At 34.9% G+C, this 23579-nt stretch overlaps 1 protein-coding gene across 1 annotated transcript; it reads right to left on the bottom strand.

The window, feature by feature from the left end:
- Positions 1-599: 599 nt before the first annotated feature.
- Positions 600-21595, bottom strand: LOC144006500 (solute carrier family 22 member 21-like). The gene is made up of 10 exons (XM_077505379.1): positions 21242-21595; positions 16736-16839; positions 12673-12827; positions 10218-10389; positions 6148-6289; positions 5906-6000; positions 3531-3745; positions 3252-3434; positions 963-1098; positions 600-764 (listed from the first exon to the last, which is right to left on the bottom strand). Exons 1-10 carry the CDS (start codon positions 21593-21595, stop codon positions 686-688), a joined length of 1635 nt encoding a protein of 544 aa, XP_077361505.1. The 3' UTR covers positions 600-685.
- Between the last annotated feature and the right edge of the window lie 1984 nt (positions 21596-23579).

Here is a 23579-nt window from a genome sequence, read left to right on the forward strand (position 1 = left end):
GGCGGGACTTCCGGGTTTCCACACATCAGCGTTGTTTCGCTTCCGGTTTGCGACATGTGGGCCGCGTCGCAGTACTTGCGCTTCCGCCGTTGTGCCCCTTCGTTACGTGTTCTGCTTCCGTTGTCCCACCCATCCGTGGGAGTTGAGGGAGTGCGAGTGTTGGAACGCGGCCAGCAGTGGCCGGAAACGGCGCTCGTGTGTGGAACCCGGAAGTCGAAATCCGTGGCATCCACCTTTTGGAAGGTGAATGCATGACACGCTTACCTTAACTGACATTCATGTGCTACATAATGAAGCGGGAAGACAAACATGATGTTATGAAAGATGCTTTGCATGTTTAAATACTTGACCTTTCTTCGAGCTGCCAGGTGAGCTCATGAAGACGAAGCCAATATTGTCTAAATGCTGCCCCCTGCTGTCTACACGGCATATCTACGCCACAACGTCCACGTACATAAAAGCCTGTTTGGCATGCAGGGATTATCTTTTTTTTAATTATTATTATTATTTAGGGCACCCAAATTCAGGAATAATAATCAACATACACAAAATGAGTACAAAAGAACAAAGACAAATGACTTTGATAAACCAGTTTTATGTCTTAAAGACAATGGAGTGTGAACAAAAGCGTGTTTCTTTTTGTTTGTTTTTTTCATGATGAGCTCTTTGTGAGCGATGCTGCAATTTATTCGCCAGTAGAGGGCGCTGTTGCATAACTCTGGCTTTCAGGGTTGTCGGAAGGCATTTTCTTTGGCATGCAACAGCTATGGATGAAAAAAAAAAAGAATTGTGATGAACATTTCTTTATCTATGACACAATTACAAACAATGTTCTGAAAACAAGAATTCAATGCATTGTTTTCGCTGACAAAGTTATACGACATTGCAGAAGGCAAGTGGCAACATGTACATGCACTTCTATGAATCATTCTTCATATATTACAAGACAGACAGCAACATACCTTCGAATGGGTTTGGCTTCGCTGATGAGATCAGGAAATTTGCAGTTTCTCGTGTCGGGCAGCAACAAACTCAAAATAGCAGCAATGACGCTGAATGAGCCGAAAATAATATAAGTGAGAATCTTGCTGTAAATCCCTGCAAAAAAAAAAAAAAAAAAAAAAAGTCATCATTGTTCTGTGACAAATTAGACAATATCAAGATAAACAAGATGAAGCATGTGATAAGATGAGGTAAGTTCAAAGTGCATCATTGTGAGAAGACGCCAAACATTAATTCATTTATGATTAGAATTACGTAATCCAAACAACAGCAGTGGCTAAAGTACAAAACTAATAGATAGTACAGATAACTTGTACTAAAAAGAAGTATAAGCTTACAGTTTAATCTTCTGTTCTTAATTAATTATTACAGACTCTGCCCCCCCCCTTCAATTGTGAACAATAACTGCCAACGACATCAAACAAAAGGCTGGGCATGTTTAATACCAATTTTTTTTTTCATATAGTGGGCCTTATTTCAAGTTATCGGTACACATGATCGGGGCAGTATTCGTCGACCTCCCGCGGCTGTTTTACAATCAGGAATTATAAATGAAAAGAATAGAAATGTGCCCCTTATAGCAAACAATTTTAAGAAACAATGCTATATTAAGATAATATATAGTCATTTCGTGAACATTATCTGGCATTGTTTTTTTTGGGGGGGGAATTTTCTGTATCAAAATTATTAGTATGTTATATGTACTTATTAGTGATAAGTGAAGGTTTGAGTTATCGTACTGGTATTGGTCTGAAAATTAACAAAACAAAAGTGGTATCAAACATTCCTAACCGTACTTTTGATACAAAAGAGAGACCGATGTATACAGCATTTTTTTTCCTTAAAATTGCATGACATTATTGGCAATTTTCTATTCTTCTAATTTCTAGTTCTTGATTGTAAAATGGCTATAAGAGTGCAGATGATTCTGGCCACTTTTTGGGGGGTAATTATCATTATTATTATTAATTAATTTATTTATGTATTAATTTATTAATGTATTTATTTTCAAAATGTGGCGATGTCCCATCTCTTTTTAACTGTGGTGGGAAGTAACACGCCGCAAGTCTCTGTATAGTGATGATAAATGTCTTCTCAATTTAACAAACCACAGAGAAGACTGCTTTTAACAATACTCTGAAAACATTTGGGTAAAAAAAAAAAAACATAAAAAAAGGGACCAACCTGCTGCTTGGATCAATTTGACCCAACTTCCTGGATTGTTTTGTACCAAACGAGAACATTTGTTGGGTTATTTGGCACAAAACGACCCTTTTTTTTTGTTTATTTGTTTTTTTTCAGCGAGAGGGGGTGGGGGTGTTTTGTGCCAAAACAACCCAGAAATGTGGGACAAATTGATCCAAGGTGTGTATCGGTCCCCTTTGGACGCAAAATTGGGTTATTTTTGACACCCAAACTGGGTCAAATGGGACCAACCCAACTCACAAAGCAACCCAAAAAAATAAAATAAAATAAAATAAAATAAAATAAAATAAAATAAAATAAAATAAAATAAAATAAAATAAAATAAAATAAAATAAATAAATAAAATGCTATTAATGTAATTTGACCGATTTTGGGTAAAATAACTGAAAAAGTTGGATCAGTTCAATTTTGACACAATTCAACTGTGTTAATATTAATCCATCCATCCATGTTCTTAACCGCATCATCACCTGTGCTGAGGAAGTAGGTAACGGCCAATCATGGCTCAGTTTACTGACCAAACCCAGAAAACAGGCGAGGTGATGTCATCATCAGTCGACAGCAAGTAGAAAAATTACTTTTTTAAGGTATTAATTGTACATGGAAAATAATGACATAAGCAAATTCATTCTGGACAAACTTTTCATCCATCCATCCATTTTCTTGACCGCTCATTCCTCACAAGGGCCGCGGGGGGTGCTGGCGCCTATCTCAGCTGGCTCTGGGCAGTAGGCGGGGGGGCACCCTGGACTGGTTGCCAGCCAATCGCAGGCAAATAAGACACTTTTCAATATTTTTGAGACACGACAGATATCACTTATATACAATCTCAATAATTTAGGGCCTAACACAGACCCTTGGGGGACACCATAAGTAATCACTGCTGAAAATTGTTCAATGAGTCAACTCGAAAAGAGCTTTTTTTTTTTTTTACCCAACTGTTTTGAACGTGTAAAGTGCTATCTTCATTAACGTGTCATTTAAACGGTCAACTTGAGCATCATTCGTGCAATCGAACGTCAGCGGGAGACGCCCACACTCGCCTACGTAGATGACGTAAGGGGAGATGATGGTGCCGATGCGTCCGGCGGTGGACAGAACCCCCAGGCCCGTGTTCCTGACCACCGTGGGGTACAGCTCGCTGAAGAACACGAAGATGCAGCAGTAAGCCACAGCCACGCCCAACTTGCCCACAAAAAACACCACTTGGAACGGCACAGGCATGTCTGCAAAAAAACAACAACAACAAAAAAAAAGGGATTAATAATGACCACATCCGGCTTCACGAGCAGCACCGCAACATCGAAAGCGTTCATGCAAACCTTCCGGGACAACCTTCACCACCAGCATCATGATTCCGGAAAACATGAGCGTGCAGAAGAGCAGAGCGGGCCGTGGGACTCTGTTAATCAAGAACCACGTGGAGACGTATCCCGCCGCGTCGATGACTGCGGAAACGAAGCAGTTGAGGTAATTGTTCCCCTGCAGGTTGCTCGTATTGAGAGAGAGTCCGTAGAACACCATCGAGTTGGCCAACCTGCAAAATGAGAACACACGGCAAGACAACACCGCAATTTCTCACTGCTTTCTGAACAGTGTTCATTTTGACAAGGAATTTTAATTTAGCTTTAGTTATAGTCTTTTGGCTCAAATTCATTCACGTTTTAGTCACAACTTAGTAGGGATGTAACGATATTAAACCTCCACAATATCGTCGTCGTCATGTTCACGATATTTAAATGCAACACGTCTGTTAAAAAGTCGGGTTGATTTCCATTTGTGCAGTTCTAGCACCCTGTGGTGGCTCGTTTTTTTTTTTTTTAGTACAATTTAATTTCCATTAAGGATGTTTTGGCCCTTCTATGTTTAAAATCTACATTCATTGTCAGATGAAAGAGAACGTAATATGGCCGTGAAGCCGTGAATATGTGGAGGAACTCATTGCGTGCGTGCATTAACAACATAACAAAATAATAATAACATAACATTGATGTTATGTACAAAAGCACAATATTGTGCTTTTTTTTGTCGGAGCTATTTTTTTTTTTTACAATATTGTGACCTTTTTAAAATATCGCCAACCTCCCCACAATATCTTGATAATTATCGTATCGTGAGCTTCATATCGTGATAATATTGTATCGTGATGTTTGGATATCGTTACATCCGTATCATTTAATCTTCTGATTGTATTTTAGTTTTAATGCAATTTTAGTCGACGAAAAAAAGAGCAAATTTAGTTGAATAAATTGACTTCAACTTTTATACAGAAAACTACAACACAACTATTTTTAACTGACAATAATATAACCTAGTTTTCACTTAAATAAAAAAAAAAAAGGCAATAATTGCTTGAGATTAATTTTACAGCTGCACTGAGTGGTTCTTTTCTCCCACCCGCGTTTCATTCCTTCTGATTGGATTGTGTGAATTTTCGTCACTGTGTTGTTTTTAATTTTCATTTTAGTCATTGACGAAATTGCCAGTCAATTTTAGTTATTATCAGCCCAATTAAGGGCTTCAATTTGAGGTTTCTTTTGAATTTTCGTTTAAATGATCACCATTTCTGAATGAAGCAGCAAAATCCATCCGTTTTTATTAACCATCTCAGGGGGCGGCCATTTTGCCACTTGCTGTCGACTGGAAAATATTCGGAGGAGCTCCCTGCAGTGTATTGCAGTGCAATTAGACAGCAGCCATAATGATAAGAATGTTAAATCAATAACCATGTGGCAGTGACAATCAAAACTTCATGTCTTGATAAAGGCAGACATGGAGTTGATTGTGCCAGTGTACCAATGCTAACAATGCTAATAACTTATTGTTAGGTTTGCACACCAAAACATATAAGAATGACAACATGTGGATGAGAAGACGAGCTGATAAAAGCAATTTTCTTGTGCCAAATAGCGTTGTATCACGAGGAGGTGGGGAAAGCGCAATATTTTAACGTTATCCATCCATCCATTTTCTTGACCGCTCCTTCCTTACAAGGGTCGCGGGGGTGCTGGAGCCTATCTCAGCTGGCTTTGGGCAGTAGGCAGTTTAAACACAGCCACACTAAAGAAAAAGCAGTCCACTTAAAATTTATATGAGTGTAAAGCATTTTAGCAAATACATATAATAATGTATATTAGGGGTGTGAGTTGCCTCGTACCTGACGATTCGATTCGTATCACGATTCACAGGTCACAAGTCGATTTGATACCGATTAATCCCGAAACGAATTTATAAGTCGATTGTTGCGATTTTTTTCATTTAAATTTAGAAAATACTAATCAGTACACTTGTAGAGTGTAAGATTTGTATGAAAATGTATTATTTATTGATCTGAAATTTCAGTCTTATAGAGGTTGTAATCTGTTTCATGTTTGAACAGCATTAAAATATAATATTAAGGCTTAATGTTCCGTTCATATAACATTCTTCCATGCTCAAGGTGTGAATCCTAACCCGAAGTCAGACGTTTTGTTGAATATTTTTCCATTAAAAATTGAAGTTTAAAAATCGATTCAGCCGCCTATTGAATCGATTCGAGAATTGCGCGATGTAGTATCGCGATATATTGCCGAATCGATTGTTTTGTAACACCCCTAATATAGAGACTTTAAATTTAACACTTATGAAGGGTGTTTCTATCTGTTAAGACATAAACATAAGTAAACAAACGTGAAATTGTATATAAGTTTTACATTACCATATGAAAACACCAAGGCCCGTGATGTTCCTCAGGTTAGTGATGCGTATCAGATCCATAAATGTAGACATCTGATTATCTTCGTCCGATTTTTCCTGGTTCACATGCATGGAACGAAAGGACACACACAAACACAAAAAAAAAGAAGTTATTTTGCATATGTGGCGATACCTCGTTGCCAAGGCTGGATGTGAAGATTCGTCCCCTATTTTCATACAGAATGGCGGAGAGTATATACACACCAATAATTTTGAGTCGCCGCCACGCTTAAATATGACATCGGGTGCGTGGATTCGGTTTATTTTGGCAGCTCGGCGTATCACCATTTCCGCCTCCTCTATCCGGCCTCTCTGCAAAAGCCAGCGAGGAGACTCGGGAATCACCCTGAAGGTCATTGAACACATCGTTTTACTTCGTGTTTACTCACATTTGAAAATGCTCACAGCGCAACATCAAACAAAAATGTATGAAATATGAAGGATCTGGTCTCAATTTGATAACTCGGTGTAAAATCTGGGCCTCTTTAATTGAACACAAAAATTGAAATTTTTCTGACATAATTGGCAACAGGTTACAAATGAGCATTTACTGTATTTGCTCTACCGGCCACAACATGCGACGATGTATCGATATCGTGATAAATCGTGATACTTTGTCTTTCGATGGATTAGCGATACTTCTACGCAAGTATCGTGATATTTGTAGTTAATATACAGCCACTATAACGGCTCCATTGTTCATGATTTATCGAGCAATTACTTTGGCGGGCCACTAGGGGGAGCGCCTCATAAGAGTGGCGGGGAAATGGACGCAAGTCTTCAGGCGAAGAAGACTCATACTTTTACTTGTAGAAGACATTTATCTACGTTGCGTTTGACGTTTCTACGAAAAATGTGTATTATAACTTCAATGTTAACATTTTAAAACATATTTTTATGTTTCGACTTTTTGAAGTACACAATTTATGAGGTATATTAATATTGATCTAATTGGATTTAAGTCATTTTATTGTTTCATTTACATTTGCAATGTTCGACAAAAAAATTCATAGTTTATAAAATGAAACAATCGACTATGTAATTGACTGACATGTTGCATGACAATAGACAAAAAAATACTCAAGAAGAAAGAAAGAAAGAAAGAAAGAAAGAGAATTTTCTCATTGGAAAAAAAAAACATCACTAAATGTCTTGAGTAGTTCATCGTAGATTATTGTGGTCTTATTTCATGACCAATATATCAATAATCGAGGTATCGTCACATTATGAGATCATTGTTATTGTCAGCCTTGTATCGCATATCGTATCGTACCACGAGGCACCCCGAATTTCCACATTCTTCATATCTTCTCTTGTGCTGCCTCACATGTCACATTGCGCTGAAGTTTGGGGAAATGTATATAAAACTAATTAACACAATTATGAAATTATAAAAAAAAAATAAAAAAATAAAAAGCAATTAGAATAATGCATAAGGTTGGCTACAGAGAATCAAGTAATCCAATATTTATAGGATCTGGTATTTTAAAATGGATATCATGTATTTGAAAAAAAAAAAATATATATTTTATTTTTTTTTCCGTGCAGTAAATAATAGCCTACATGTTTGTATTCAGAATTTCTTTAAATTAACTCATTCAGTGCCATTGACGGCTATACACGTCAAAGATCCATTTTCACTGGGCTTGCAGTGAATGAGTTAAGGAGAAGGAAACTATCATTTAAGGGATTTATTTACGGTATGTTTGAACGATGTAAAGTGAGGACCAACATTAAAAAAAAACAAAAAACAGATGAGTTTCAGTTTTGGGTGTAAAACTGTGGAATGGACTTGTATACAGCAATGCCTATTTTTAAAGCGCTTTAGAAATAAAATTGAGTTGAGTTGAGTCTGTGTTGTGTGTGGATTTGCATCCTGTTTTTTTTTTTTTTTTTTTTTTCCCAAAACAGTAGCATGTTCAACATCCAACATTGGGTATGCCTCAGGAACTCACTCATGCGCCAGTCACGAGCTACTCCGTCAACAAATACAGTGCAGCACCTCCTTTGGCTCACGGGCGTCGGCGCAAACAAAACGCTTTTGGACCAATGTCAAATTGATTTGAAACTGCTTTTAAAATGTAACATTCTGTTCATAGTGCGCATTCGGAGGCTATTTTGACTTACTTCTATAAAGTTTATAATCGGAAGCTGTGGGTCCGAGGGTGACATCAGTTGGGAGTTACTAATGTAGAATGATATTTTTAAAAACTATTCACTATTCAAGTCTGGAATTGCGTAATAGCATTTTCTCTCATTTCAAATGGGGAAAAATGCTAAGCTACAAGTGCTATCAACAACATTTACCAATTTTATTAAAATCATCCTCATTATCGTGATTATTTTTTATAATTATTATTGTAATTATTATTATGATTGTGCTTGTAAATTGAAATCCAATTTGAGACACCGCATGTTACTATTAATAGCATACCGTTGATCTATATATATGACTGGATAGCCGATAGGCCGAGACTTTTGCGGCCGCCATATTGCTCCTCCCAAGAAACGTTTCTTAGCATATGATCCGATACATTTACAGTATCGAAATTGGAGAACATTTGAGACAGTACTTAGAAGAAATAGTATGATTTATGGTGTTTTAAATTTGTTAAACATAAACAAGAGGACTCCAGACATTTTACAACTTGCCTTGCATACATGTATAAATTATATGCTTAATGATGTTTAGTGGAGGAAATTCGTGTGTATATATATTAGGGCCGGGAATCTTTGACTGTCTCACGATTCGATTCGATTACGATTTTTGGGTCGACGATTCAATTCAGAATAGATTTTCGATTCAAACGATTTTCGATTCAAACGATTTTCGATTCAAAATCATTTGATTGACAAATGATTTCTGCTTCAATTTACAGATATGCAAAAAATTGTCATGATCTATTCCAGTCTGCCTTACAAGAAAAAAAATGACAGAGACATTAAAGTGTCTTTTTTTATTTGAACATTTATGAATTTTGTATTGTAAGTGCCTTTTTCCACAAAAACAGCATGTGGGCTACAACTGCCTTTTCCCCTTCTTCTTCATTTCTAATTTAAATAAAAATCGATTTTTGGATATTAATATCGATTCGATTCGATTCATAAATGAGAATCTCGATTCTTTTATGAATCGATTTTTTTTTGGCACACCCCTAATATATATATATATATATATATATATATATATATATATATATATATATATATATATATATATATATTAGGGGTGTTAAAAAAATCGATTCGGCGATATATCACGATACTACATCGCGCGATTCTCGAATCGATTCAATAATCGGCAGAATCGATTTTTTTTTATTTTATTTTATTTTATTTTTTTTTTATTTTATTTTATTTTTTTAGGATTCACACCTTGAGCATGGAAGAATGTTATATGAACGGAACATTAAGCCTTAATATTTTATTTTAATGCTGTTCAAACATGAAACAGATTACAACCTCTATAAGACTGAAATTTCAGATAAATAAATCATACATTTTCATATAAATCTTACACTCTACAAGCTTACTGATTAGTATTTTCTAAATTTGAATGAAAAAAAATCGCAACAATCGCCTTATAAATTCGTATCGGGATTAATCGGTATCGAATCGAATCGTGACCTGTGAATCGTGATACGAATCGAATCGTCAGGTACTAGGCAATTCACACCCCTAATATATATATATATATATATATATATATATATATATATATATATATATATATATATATATATATATATATATATATATATATATATATATATATTAGGGCTGCACGATATTGGAAAAACATGCGATATGCGATATATTTGCTGAACATGTATTAGGGCTGCACAATATATCAAAAAAATATCGATATCGCGATAAAGAATTAAAGAATTAAATTAAATGAAAGAATTCTAACTGTAATTCAAGAAAACATGCCTCTGCCTAATCTAATCTAATATTGGGGTTTAAGGAACTGAACAATCAAAGAAACAGGGGGTCTTCAAAGCAGCACATACCATCTAATTGTTATTTATTGATTTGTAATTATTTTTTTTATTTATTTATTCATTTTTATAACCCCATCCCGCCTCCGGCCTTATGCTAACTGCCTATGAGCTGCATATTTGTCATCTGCACGTATACCGAATAGTTTACGCAGTCGTCTGCTGGCGAGGTGGGAGGAGCAAGATGGCCGCCCCGTGACTTGCGCGGGGCGTCCACGGGCTATCGGCCATCCAGTCGTATATACATTTTACACTCCAGTGTGGCATACGTACCCCCAAGTAGGGATGAAGAGGAGGCCCGGGATAGCGCTCGCAACCAGCAGCATCCTCCAACCTCGTATGAAGTAGGCAAGGAGAGGCAAGAGCGCATATCCGACGCTAAACGCCAGCGTCTGACCCAGCACCGTGAACGTCAACCTGGCCGACTCACTCAGCATTTCGGAGCCTGACCAAGATAGAAAGATGCAATCTGAGTCCCAGACAATCACTTTATCATTTGACATTTTCACAACTAAACATCGAAAGTAAAACGTCCCTCGAGGCCACATCTAATTAATTGGCCTCCTCATTCGATCCTGATCAATTCAATGGCTCTTTTAAACGCAATCGAGGCACTCTCCTGCTGGGTAAATATAGTACTTGGGGGAGGGGAAAAAAAAAGAAAAAGAAAAATCAAAAGATTTCACTCAAGAGCAGGACATTTTTTACTAGAGCTTGATCGATTAATCGGCCACCGATTATAATCGGCCGATTATTGGCCTTCAAACATCGTCCAAAACAATCCCCTATTTTCCCCTTAAAGCATTACCAAAGAAACCCAAAGATTCAGACGCTGTCAAAGTACTCTGAATGCACCATTTTGCTCGCGTAGCATTAGCAACTAGCAAGTGTGTAGCGCATGTTATTCTGCTTATTCTGTTGTCCCGAAGCGTTTTTTTTAAGGGGTTTAATGACACCGCAGTTAGAGTTAAGTGAAACTAAATACACAACGTTAAGAGTTACATCCACTGTATATTTAAATACACAACATGCTTCGTCTTTTAAACCATCGCTAGCCTAGCGGTAACAGGAAGTTAGCAAATGCTAACATGAAGTTACCATTGCCTTCAAAGAGTGTTTTTCCTTCAAATAACAAATATCCACACGAAAATTTTGTGGGAACACATACTCACAGGTGAGATAACACTACGCAACGGCACACTTTCTTCCCAATGTGTGACAAACTAGCGATTTTAATAGAATTCAATCGCAACTTTCTTCTGTACTCACTTTAAAGTGTGTACGCCATGGATGCACGGCACCACACTGCCCCCAAGAGGTCAAAAACGCACAGGAACAGTCAGTATTTGTTCTTAAAGTTTTTTTTCAGTTGCTATTGTTTATTAGTTTGTTTTATTCTTATTTCATTTATTGTTTTCATTTTTCACATTGTCCTTTCAAATTACATTATAAAGTTGATATTTCAAGTATTCCAAAAACTGTCTTTTATATTTATATTTGTATAAATATATATATATATATATATATATATATATATATATATATATATATATATATATATATATATATATATATATACTGTATATATATTTTTTTTTATGTGACTATTTGAGCAGTGGTTTGACATTTACATCCATTGTTTTGGGGCAAACCAATTTTTCAGGTGGCATATTTAAATTAGTGTTAAACACATTTTTATCCTTTCCGCCACGTGAAACGCTCAATTTGTACACATTGCAAAGACTGTGTCATGAAATTACAAAATCTGAAAGAATTTTCATTTCCTTTAATTTTATTTTTTTTTATTATGGTGCCTTCTCACCTCGGGCTTTTATTCGTTTGCTCAAACCAGGAAAAAAAAAAAAGAAAAAAAGATGAGGCCAAAGTTTAAGATGGTGTACGGTAAATAATTGATCAGAATAAATGCATAATTACTTGTAGTGTAAATATAGCAACTATAAAGTGTCTTTTTCACAGGCAACAAATACATTTTTGTATTACTGCTTATGTAAACCCATTTAATTTAATAAATAAAAAACATAACAGAGCTGTATTTGATATATTTGTTTAAATTCCAGGAAATTGATTGGTCTGACCAAAATAAAAAAAATACAATAAATAAAAAAATAAAAAATAAATAAATGTGACAGAGAAATGCCGCTATTACTATGAGCCAGCTATCGAATTTGATCAGTTAAAGAAAAACCCCCGTTGATAATATAGTACATCGGCCAACACAATTCTTGCTGCTCTTGGCCAGTCTAAGATTGTCATGTTTACGCTGACATCTGATTGGACAGAAATATCTTACACCGTACGCATACTAAAAAAAAAAAAGCGGCGTGGCCGAGAGATGCACTACAAAGTGAAGATAATAAATAGACCCATTATTTAAAATATACAAATATTGCACATTAAATTAAAATTAAAATTAAATAAAAAATTAAAAAAATTAAAATTAAATTAAAAATTAAATTAAAATTTTGTAATTAAAAAAAATAAAAATTAAAAATTAAAAAAAATTAGAAATTAAAATTCAATTAAAAATTCAATTAAAATTGTTTAATTAAAAAAATTAGAAATTAAATTAATTAAAAAAAAAAAAAAAAACGGGATTAAAAATATGATGTCAACGTAGGTCAGGGCATCAGATAATCCTTCAGCCATATAGTGTGTAATACTGAAAATAAAGCGATGTTGTGTTGTGTGCAGCAGCTCGGATGCTTACCCAGAACGAGCGATGTCACGTAGCAGGCCACGTGGCCCACCCCTCTGAGACAGTTGAGAGCGCAGAACATGAGCCAGTTGACGGAGGTGGCCTGGACCAACGCGCTGAGCGACTGCAGCAAGACGGTGAGAAAAAGCACGCGCTTCCTGCCAAACCTGTACGCAGCGTCAACAGACAACATACGCCGCATATCAATATGAAAATAGGTCAACAAAAGGTGACCACGGGATACAAATTGAACATTTGCCAACCAACGCGAACGCGGGGATATGAATATGAAAATGCGATGTTGACTCTCAATCTTTATCTTTCAGCTGGGACTTAGAATATGAAAATGACTACATTGCAACTTTAAACAACAGTCTAGATATGTTTCCGTTGAGGATATTACATTATGACATAATTTAGAACCCAACAAGAAAGTTTCATTTGCAAAATACAAAAAAATAAAAAAAAAAAATAAAAGATTTAATAGGAAATATGATTTAAAATACCATAATTACTTGGTATCAGTATCGGTATCTGCGATACTGGCACCAGTATTCACTTGGTATCGATCGATAACAAAAACTCAAGTATCACACAGCTCTGCTGGGGGATAATAATAACAATAAAAAAATGATGACATAAATTATTTTCCATTTTAGTTCTCGGGTCCGTCGTGCATTGCTTCGATTTTTCTTCAATCCAATGATGTCAATGCTGGGAAGGTTGGTGATACTTAAAAAAGGTCACAATATTGCAAAAAAAATGTGCTCATACTAAAAAAAAAACACAATATTGTGCTTTTGTACACATAACATCAATGTTGTGTTATTATTATTATTATATTATGTTGTATTATTATTATTATTATTATTATTATTATTGTTATTATGTTATGTTGTTAATGCACGCACACATTGAGTTCCTCCACATATTGACTTGCTTTACAGGCATATTATGTTCCCTTTCATCTGACAATTAGTGTAGATTTTAAACATAGAAGGGCCAAAACATCCCTAATGAAAATTAAATTGCGCTGAAAAAGTAGCCACCGGTTGGTGCTAGAACTGCACAAATGGAAATCAAACTGACTTTTTTTTTTTTTTACAGATGTGTTGCATTTAAATATCGTGAACATGACGACGATATTGTGGCAGCTTTAATATCACGATATTACGATATTGCGCTTATCGTTACATCCTTAATTAGCAACTAGCAAGTGTGTAGCGTATGTTATTCTGTTGTCCCTAAGCGGCTTTTAAGCTGTTTAATGACACCGCAGTTGGAGTTGACTGTAAAATTAAATCCACAACGTTAAAAAATACATTCACCGTATATTTAAATACAAAACATGCTTCGTTTTTAAAACATCGCTAGCCTAGCGCTAACAGGAAGTTAGCATCAACTTCGGGAGTGTTTTTCCTTCAAATAAAGAATATCCACACATACCCACAAATGAGATAACATTACTCAAAGGCACAAATTCTTCCCAATTGTAGAAAAACGAGTTATTTTAATAGAATTCAATCGCAACTTTATTCTGTACTCACTTTAAAGTGTGTACGTCATGGATGCACGGCACCACACTGCCCCCAAGAGGCCAAAAACGCACAGGAACAGTCAGTAGTAGTTACTGCTATTTCAGTTGCTATTATTTTAGTTTATTCTATTCCTATTTCATTTATTTTTATTTTTTTTTCATTTATTTATTTTTTTTCATTTCCACATGACATGGCAGGAAATAAAATTCCCAAGATCTCAGATTAGCCCAGTAAATCCCAAGACTTGTGAAAATAACACAACGTAAAAATATATAAAAGAAAAGGTTAATGCTTTACATCTTTACATCAAGTCATCTTTATTCAAAAAGCGCTTTCAGTAAGAATGGTTTTACTATTTTCATATAAATCTATACAATAACCTTGTATACTTCATGATTTTTTTTTTTTTTTATATGGACTTGTCATTCAAAGCAGAGAATCTAAACAGAAAAAGTTTGTGTGTAAGTGGCACCCATTGAAAATGAATTGGGGAAGGGGTTCTTTTTACGCATTAGATATATTTTTAATAAATAATTAGGAGATTAATCGGTAATCAGTATTGCTTTCTGCCAAAAATAGGTATCGGCATTGGCCTAAAAAAAAAAAAAGCATATCGGTCGGGCCCTAGCAAAAACGATGCTTTTGGTCTCTTCAAGCTGAAGGTTTGTTCTTCAACCCTTGAGTGACTTTTTTTTTTAAATTCTTCATTTTCTCTCTTCAAAGTGTAAATATTAGCCTAATCTAAAAGTCTATTTAAAAGTCTGTTTCTCTAAATAGAGCCAAATTGAATAAAAATGACTTACGTGCGCTTGCCAAACGTGACCTAATGCAAACTTGGGAATTGAAGAGGCGGGAAAGGTAAAGGCTGCATTTCACACCACAAACCTGATAACACCGCCGAAAAGCAAACACGCGACTCGGAGTTCAACGACGCCACCCAGTCGAAGTTGAAACAACCCACGCTGGAGGACATTTTTTGATGATTATTTTTTAATAATGATGACAGCCCAAAGGCAACCGGAGTGATCGCGATGAGTGACTTGCCAGTCGCCTTTGTAGAAAATCCGGGATTTGTGATCAAACAATAAACAAACAATGTGTAAAACGGGGGTGTCCTAACTACGGCCCGGGGGCCATTTGCGGCCCGCCGTCCATTTTTTAGTGGCCCGCGACATATGCTACAAATGGCATCTGACTCAGTTCAAAAACACGGGTGCTATTAAAGTTATTTTAGTTAACTACAACTAACGAAAAAAAATAAAATTCAAAACTACCATTTCGTTAACGAAATAAAATAAAAACGAAGATGCTTTTTTTTTTTAAAAAAAAAAACAACAACTACATTTTATGTTTACAAAACTAACTAAAAATAAAACTAACTATAATTATAGCAAAAATGTCCTTCGTTTTAGTCTTTGATAAATAATTTAATGCATGAGCCTTTGGGGATGATTTTAAATATGATTTAGTAGTTTTATTTTGATATAAACCGGAATAACGACGTCACGCCTTATGGTGTTTTTTAAATATTGTGCACGAGTCATGCACTTTAAAAAAAAAAAAAAAAAAAAACTAATACTGAAACTAACTAAACTAAAACTAAGCATTTAATAAAGAACTAAAAGTAATAAAAAAAACTAACAGAACCCCCCTGAAAACTAATTAAAACTAACTAAAAAAAACAAAAAACAAAACTTAAAACAAAATAAAAACTAAAATGAAAAATTCCAAAACTATAATAATCCTACTGCCATATTACAAATAAATTGGTTTATATACTGTAGCATTTTTCTAAATATGCAAAAGCACAAGTAAATTATTTGTTATTATTTTATTTTATTTTTTACATTTTTTTCTGCCTTTTTTTTTTTTACTAGCAATTTTCTGACATTTCTGCCAATTCTGTGGACATTTTATGGTAATTTTCAGGATTTCTTCTTTTGTTTTTGGACATTTTATAGTTACTTTTTGAATGTTTTCTTTTCTACTATTTAAAAAAAAAGCAATTTTCTGACCTTTTTTAATGGTAATTTTTGTCTTTCTTCTTTTGTTTTGGACATTTCATGTTTACTTTTTGAGCTTTTTTTCCCTGCCTTTTTATTAAATTCTCTGACATTTTTTTGGGCAATTTCATGGACAGTTTATGGTGATTTTCTATTTTTTCTCTCCCTTTTTGGACATTTTACGCTCACTTTTTTTTTTAAGGTAATTTTTCGACTTTTTCATCTCTCTTTTTCTGACAATGTAAAAAATTTGGACTCTGGCATTTTTGAATATTTATTTAATGTTTTATCTATGTAAAAAAAAAAACCAACAACAACAAAATTCTACTAATTCTTTTAGAGATCCACATGAAGCTCCAGATTGGCAGGTTGCAGAACCCTGCTAAAGTCCCTCACGTCTGAGGACTAATAACTGTATCGCTCCTTTTTTATTTTGGCTAGGAACATATGATAAACGTGGTGATTCATACCCAACAGTTTCATTTCATATGTGTGTGTTTTTGAGCAGTAACGTTGCCAGACGGAAGAACTTGCCGGTCTGAGAGTTGACCACTGACGAGGGTTCCAAACAGGACTCCGATGAAGTACATGGAAGTGGAGAAGGGAACCTTCCATGCATTGTCACAAACCAGCTCCCACTGCAAATCGCAGCAGAACAAGCAAGGTTGCTTATTAGAAATCACGACAGAATTCCTTCGTAAATGCACGTGAATCGTGCCAGATTTCGAAAGAAAGACTTCATCAGAGCGAGTCAAAAACCACGCTTGAGATCTTGATTGATTGATTATTAGCGGCTTATTCAAACGCGGAAGACGCGGAGATATTTTGTTCTGTCCTGCCACTATTTACTTCTCAGCTTCCGTCTTGCTGTGTACTACTGTGATTTTTTTGTTTTTTTTGGGGGGGGGGGGGTTTCTCAGCTGTGTGCAGGTTTTTCCCCGATCGTTTGGTGCCTTCTTCTTGTGGCTCTGCATCCACCTCCCAAATTACTTCTTTGCATTGTTATTGTTTCCACGTCCACCTTATGTAATTTGCGGTTGTTTATTTCAATCCAATTCAATTAAATTTTATTTCATTCCTTAAAAAAGAGAAATGAAAAGAGAAGTCAAATTTATGTTATCTGCCCCTAATCAACAACAACAACAAAAAAACTAGACCAAGTGCAATTTCTGGAGAAATTGCGTGGGAATGCTGAAAGCTGAATGCTAATAGCTGAATGCATGTGGAATGCTTATGAAGTACCGGATTTTCCGCACTATAAGGCGCACCTTCAATGAATGACATATTTTACGAAAGTAAATAAAAAAAAGAAATTAAAAAAAAGAAAAAAAAGAAAAGAAAAAAGAATGACATATTTTACAAATTTTTCCATATATAAGGCGCTACAGTAGAGGCTGGGGTTACCTTATGCATCCATTAGATGGTGCTGCGCTGAAGGGAATGTCAACAAAACAGTCAGATAGGTCAGTCAAACTTTATGAATAGATTACAAACCAGCTTTCTGACAACTCCATTCACTCCCAAAATGAATAAACAGCTGTTTTATTATTTTCTCTGAGGTAAAGTATTAGTATTAGCTAGCGATCCAAGATGGCGGGATCTTCTGCGCATGCGCGTCACCGATCGTGCAGGGTCACCGATAGCGTCTTGACAGCGAGACCTGTTGCGGCTCAATATTGATCCATATATAAGGCGCACCTGATTATAAGGCGCATGGTCAGCTTTTGAAAAAATTGACGGCTTTTAGGTGCGCCTTATAGTGCGGAAAATACGGTAAATGGAGAGATCCATCCATCCATTTTCTTAACTGCTTGCTCCTCACAAGGGTGGCTGGAGCCTATCCCAGCTGGCTTCGGGCAGTAGGCGAGGTACACCCTGAACTGGTTGCCAGCCAATCGCAGGTAAATTGAGGGATAAATTATGAAGTTATGACCTCCTGGTTACTGGACGATGTACTTGACCAACTGATGATAAATTATATGTATGGAAGTGGGCGTGGAAAGTGATACTTAGAAAAAGTTCAATGTCTGTCCAATTGAAAATGAATGGGGAAAATTTATTGCAAGTTAAATTGTGCAAATACTGTAAGTAATGTAGAATCAGACGAAATATATCAAGAGGCGTCAATTTTTGAAGCTAGTTGCAATTTGAACAGTGTAAATTAGAAGTATTATGTGGGAGTTGTTAGGCGGCAAAAAAAAGTGTGGAGAATAAAAATCATAATAACATATGTGGGAATGCTTCAGCATTCCCACAATAATCAACACAAAGTAAATGATAGCGAGGGGTCAAGACGCTTTTAATGTAACAATCCTTTAAAATAGTTCAGCAGCATGTCCTCGTGCTTTATATATTTTTCCAGTAATTGAGCTTTTGTCAAGTTTTTAAAAATGTAGATAGACTGAGATGATTTTTTTTTTTTTTTTTTTTTTTACAATCCAGATTGTTCCAAAAGCGGACATCGTGATTTGAAATAAATAGTTTTTTTTTTTTTTTTTCCTATATTTTGTTTTGGAGAAAAAATATCTGTTCCTCTTAATTTATACTACCTTTTTTTTTAATGTAATTTGTATATTAACAGGCAAAATTTCATGATGGGCTTTAAACATTATTTTGAGACGGTTAAACTCCATCAATTCATTACATTTGAAAGTTTTTAGTATAAATAATGGATTAGTGTGGTCTCTGCATCCGCAGCCACAAACGACACGAATTGCACGTTTCTGTAAAAGAAAGATGGAATCGGTGTAGGTTTTGGCTGCACCCCCCACACTTCAATGCAAAAGGTCAGGTATGGAACAATCAATGAATTATATAACAATAACAAAGCATTCTCGTTCAATGATTCTTTACAACTGCTACAGTTTGTGAAGCCTTCGATTTGACACATTTTGATTGTGATTTGACTGGAACTGAAACTCCGAGATGGATATCAGAACGTTTTTCTGCCGCAGCAGGGAAAAAGCATCGAGTAAGTGAAGTCCTGCCTTGCGAGTCTGTCTTAAGTTAATGCGAAATTAGCTAACGTTGTTCCTTGTATCAAAACAACCATGTTCATTTCCAGTGAGTGCAATACCAGTAAAAATAAACAAGTTGTTCTGTAAACTTGTTTACATTTCCCCACTATATTTTTTTGACAGAATTTCCCTGGTTACCACAGATGCCGTTTTTTTTTCTTCCCCCCCCATGTAAAAACAACAGAATGTTTTATTTTTATTGTTTTATTATTTACAGTGTACGCTCTCGACTGTTGCGTCATCGTTGGAGTAGCGTCAGACAATTGGAAGGGATTCACTGAAAATAATCATTGATTGTTTTAAGTGGTTGAAGAACAAAAGGTAAAAAAAAAAAAAAAAAAAAAAAGTACAACTGGAAACCATTTGATATAATCTTGATAATCTTACCCAGTACTATTTTAGGAATATCTGGATCTGATAATATTGTCGCACTCTGGCAAAAGCATGATAGCACCTGATTTAATTGCATTGTGAATGAACCATACAAAGTGGATTATCTTGATTACAATGATTCCCCAGTGATTACGTCACAAGAAGTGTCTGTTTAATTTAAAAATGTTTACACAACATTGATATGTTATTTGAACAACTGAGCATTTTTAATGAACCAGGTGAAGAAATCTGTTTATTATGTATTCATTTGATTGAGCCACTATTCACTGAAATATCCGGTTTCAATAAAACTACTTGTGACATGTCATATTTAGCTTTGACTCAAAATTTTCTTGCGGGGAAAAAAAATATATATCGGGATATATTTCGTATATTGATATTAAGCCAAAATATATCGGGTTTTTGGTCCATATTGCCCAGCCCTATGACGAAGATATCTGTAGGAAGTTTTATATATACAGGCAAATATGCTTAATGTATGTCTGTCGCTGTTCAGAGTGTACTGTACTCCTCTGTATACGGCCCATGACGTCGTTCCCATGGTGTTTTTTTTTAATATTGAGTACAAGTAATACAGTCTTCCCTCGCTATAACGCGGTTCACTTTTCGCGGTCTCGCTGTATCGCGGATTTTTTTTTAAGTGCAATTTTTCTTTTTTTTTTCTTTTACAGTAATATACCCATTTTATAAAATTGATGAAGGTTTGAACATTGTCAATGTTTGAACAAGAGAGAAATGTGAGAACATGTAAATGCCTCAATGAGAAAAGTGTCTAAATTGTGCGGTCGGGGATTTTAGAGCCTTAAAACATTTATAAGAGTTGTAAAACATAAAGCTAACTACTTTGCGGATTTCATTTATTGCGGGTATTTTTTGGAACCTCACCCCAGCGGAAAACCAGGGAACACTGTACACATTAAAAAACTAAAACTAATAATAAAACTAAGCATTTATTAACTCATTCACTGCCTTTGACAAGTATACTTGTCAATTGTATTTTTTAGAGCGGTGCTAAATGGGGGCGAATCTGAGCATGCTCCACTGTAAATATCAAACTTGGAAACAACTTTACTGATGCCCAACCACCGGTAGATGACATCATTGCCCCATTTTATAGGAAATAAACACAATTTCAGAGTCCATGGGAGAAATGGCTGTATTTTGGCAAACCTACATTTTTCTGCTGTCAATTATAAAAGAACGGGACGGGACAAAAAGTAGGGAGTCTATTCTGTTATTTGGTAGATTCGGTTTATATATAATTATTGAATGTAATATCATGTGAGTATTGGAAATGTAAAAATTTTCTATAATGACTGGCAGTGAATGAGACCTAAAACTAATAAAAACGAACAGAACCACCCTGAAAACTAATTAAAACTAACTGAAAAAAAAAAAAAAAAACTCAAAACAAAACTAAAACTAAAACTAAAAAAAAATCCCAAACTATAATAACCCTACTCAGTAGCCATATTACAAATAAATTGGTTTATGTACTGTAGCATTTTTCTAAATATGCAAAAGCCCAAATAAATGATTTGTACACTTTTGTTTTGTTGTTGACTAAACCCAATTTCTTGCATCATTCTGACTTTCTGCACGTGGCCCTCAAATGGAAAATGTTGCTTACCTCAGACACGATGGTGTCGCTGTCATTACCGAAGCGCCATCCGCCATCCGCGCATCGATCCGTGCCGTTGCTGCCGCCTTCGCCCGCCTCGCTCCAGTTGGCGCCCGCTCTTCCGTCCCGGTAACAACCGCCGGGTGCGGCCACAGAATCGGCGCGACTTGGGGCGCCGGAGTCGCCCCAAGTCGCGCAGTAGTAGCGAGCCGGCGTGTCGGCGATGAAGACGGACAGAACTCCCATGTAGCCGCACGGGAGGGCCGTCAGACTCAGCAGAAGCATCATGGCGACCTGGAAGCGGCCGAAGTCTCCCAGGAAGGCCAAAGCGCCCTCGAAGTCTTCACACTTGTCAGCCGACATCGCCGCGGCTCAAAGTGTCGACAAATGGAAAAGTTTGCCTGACGGACTCGCGTGCTGCCTCCTTTTTTTTGTTTTTTTTTGTTGCAAGAGGCGGCAACACGACGAGTGCATCAGTTCGAGCGAAACCACTCCTGCCTGCACTTCTTCTTCTCTTTTTTTTTTCTTTTTATGAATTGCAACTCGTGCGATCGCGAAGGCATCTAACAGACGGCACAGAAGCCGAATGAATGTGAATGATTAAGATGCCATCTCAGCGACTATAGACACGATAAAGAGTTCTAAAGTTCAACGTTTTGTTGGCTGCTCTCTGCTGGTAACTTATTAGAGGCAGACGCTGCTTGCGAAAAAAAAAAACATACACGAGGCATGTATGGGAGGCAAAACTCTTCAAACAAACAAAAAAAAAAGTTCTTTCTCATCACTTTGAACATCCAAATTGCCATTGATTGTATGTTGCTTTTTATTTGACTTTATGTGACTTGTTTATGTGTTTATATATACATACATACAGTATATATATATATATATATATATATATATATATATATATATATATATATATATATATATATATATATATATATATATGTTAACTAAACAAACAAACTGTATTTTAAATTACTTCATTAAATTTAAAGTAATTAATTAATTAATTAATTAATTTAATTTACTGTACTTTAAATTATTTAATTCAATCTCCGGTGTAATAACCTTATTTATTGATTGATTGAATTTTTATTTTTGATTATTATTATTATTATTATTATTATTTCAATATCTGGTGTAATAGCCTTATTTATTGATTGATTTATTATTATTATTATTATTAATTCAATCTCTGTTGCAATAACCTTATTTATTGATTGAATTTTTAGTTTTTATTTATTATTATTATTATTATTCATTCAATCTCTGGAGTAATAACCTTATTTATTGATTGATTGAATTTTTATTTTTATTATTATTATTATTATTAATTCAATCTCTGGAGTAATAACCTTATTTATTGATTGATTGAATTTTTATTGTTATTATTATTATTATTATTAATTAAATCTCTGGTGTAATAACCTTATTTATTAATTGATTGAATTTTTATTTTTATTATTATTATTATTAATTCAATCTCTGATGTAATAACCTTATTTATTGATTGATTGAATTTTTATTATTATTATTATTATTATTAATTTAATCTCTGGTGTAATAACCTTATTTATTGATTGATTGAATTATTTTCTATTTTATTATCTGTTCTTATTGCTGCTGGACATGTAAATTTCCCAGAGGGAGCCATCCCAAAGGGATCAATCAAGTCAAGGCTAAGTCTAAGTCTAAGTCTAAACCAACCAAAAACCAACCAACAAGTGTTCATTTTTATTTTTTTTTTTATTTTTTTGAGCGAGAAATTGTTATCATGCAGATTTTGCATGTGCTATGCAACAAAACGTGGTCCATTATAAACCACACGGATGTTGTCCTTCGTTTCTCCTCCAGCATCATTTTGTTTACATGCCGCTGATAAAGATCATTCGTTTGACCATCCAAATATGGAATTTAATGCCGCTTTGACTGAAGTTTAAAAATTGCAACAAAAAAAAAAAAAAAAGAAAGAAATTGATATTTAACTGTTGGTCTCAAAAGTGTATAAAAAGAACACAATTACTGTATTTTAACAGTAACTTGTAAAAGAAAACACAATTATGAGTCATAAATATATAAATTAAGTATCTATTTGAAACAAAAAAATATCATATACCATAGACCAGTACGGAATGCACCTTGTTCTCATTATAAAACCATATTTATATGCCAAAATAAACATATTATTACATTTGTGAGGAAATCATTAACATGATCAGCGTCTTCACATAAATGGAAATCATATATCATAATATAATTATGTTTTTGTTTGTTTGTTTGTTTGTTTGTTTGTTTTTTAAGCAAATTTGTAATCTCAGAAGTACCTCCCAGTACTCAAGAA

This window comes from Festucalex cinctus, chromosome 1, assembly GCF_051991245.1.
Source record: "Festucalex cinctus isolate MCC-2025b chromosome 1, RoL_Fcin_1.0, whole genome shotgun sequence".
Lineage (NCBI taxonomy): Eukaryota > Metazoa > Chordata > Actinopteri > Syngnathiformes > Syngnathidae > Festucalex > Festucalex cinctus.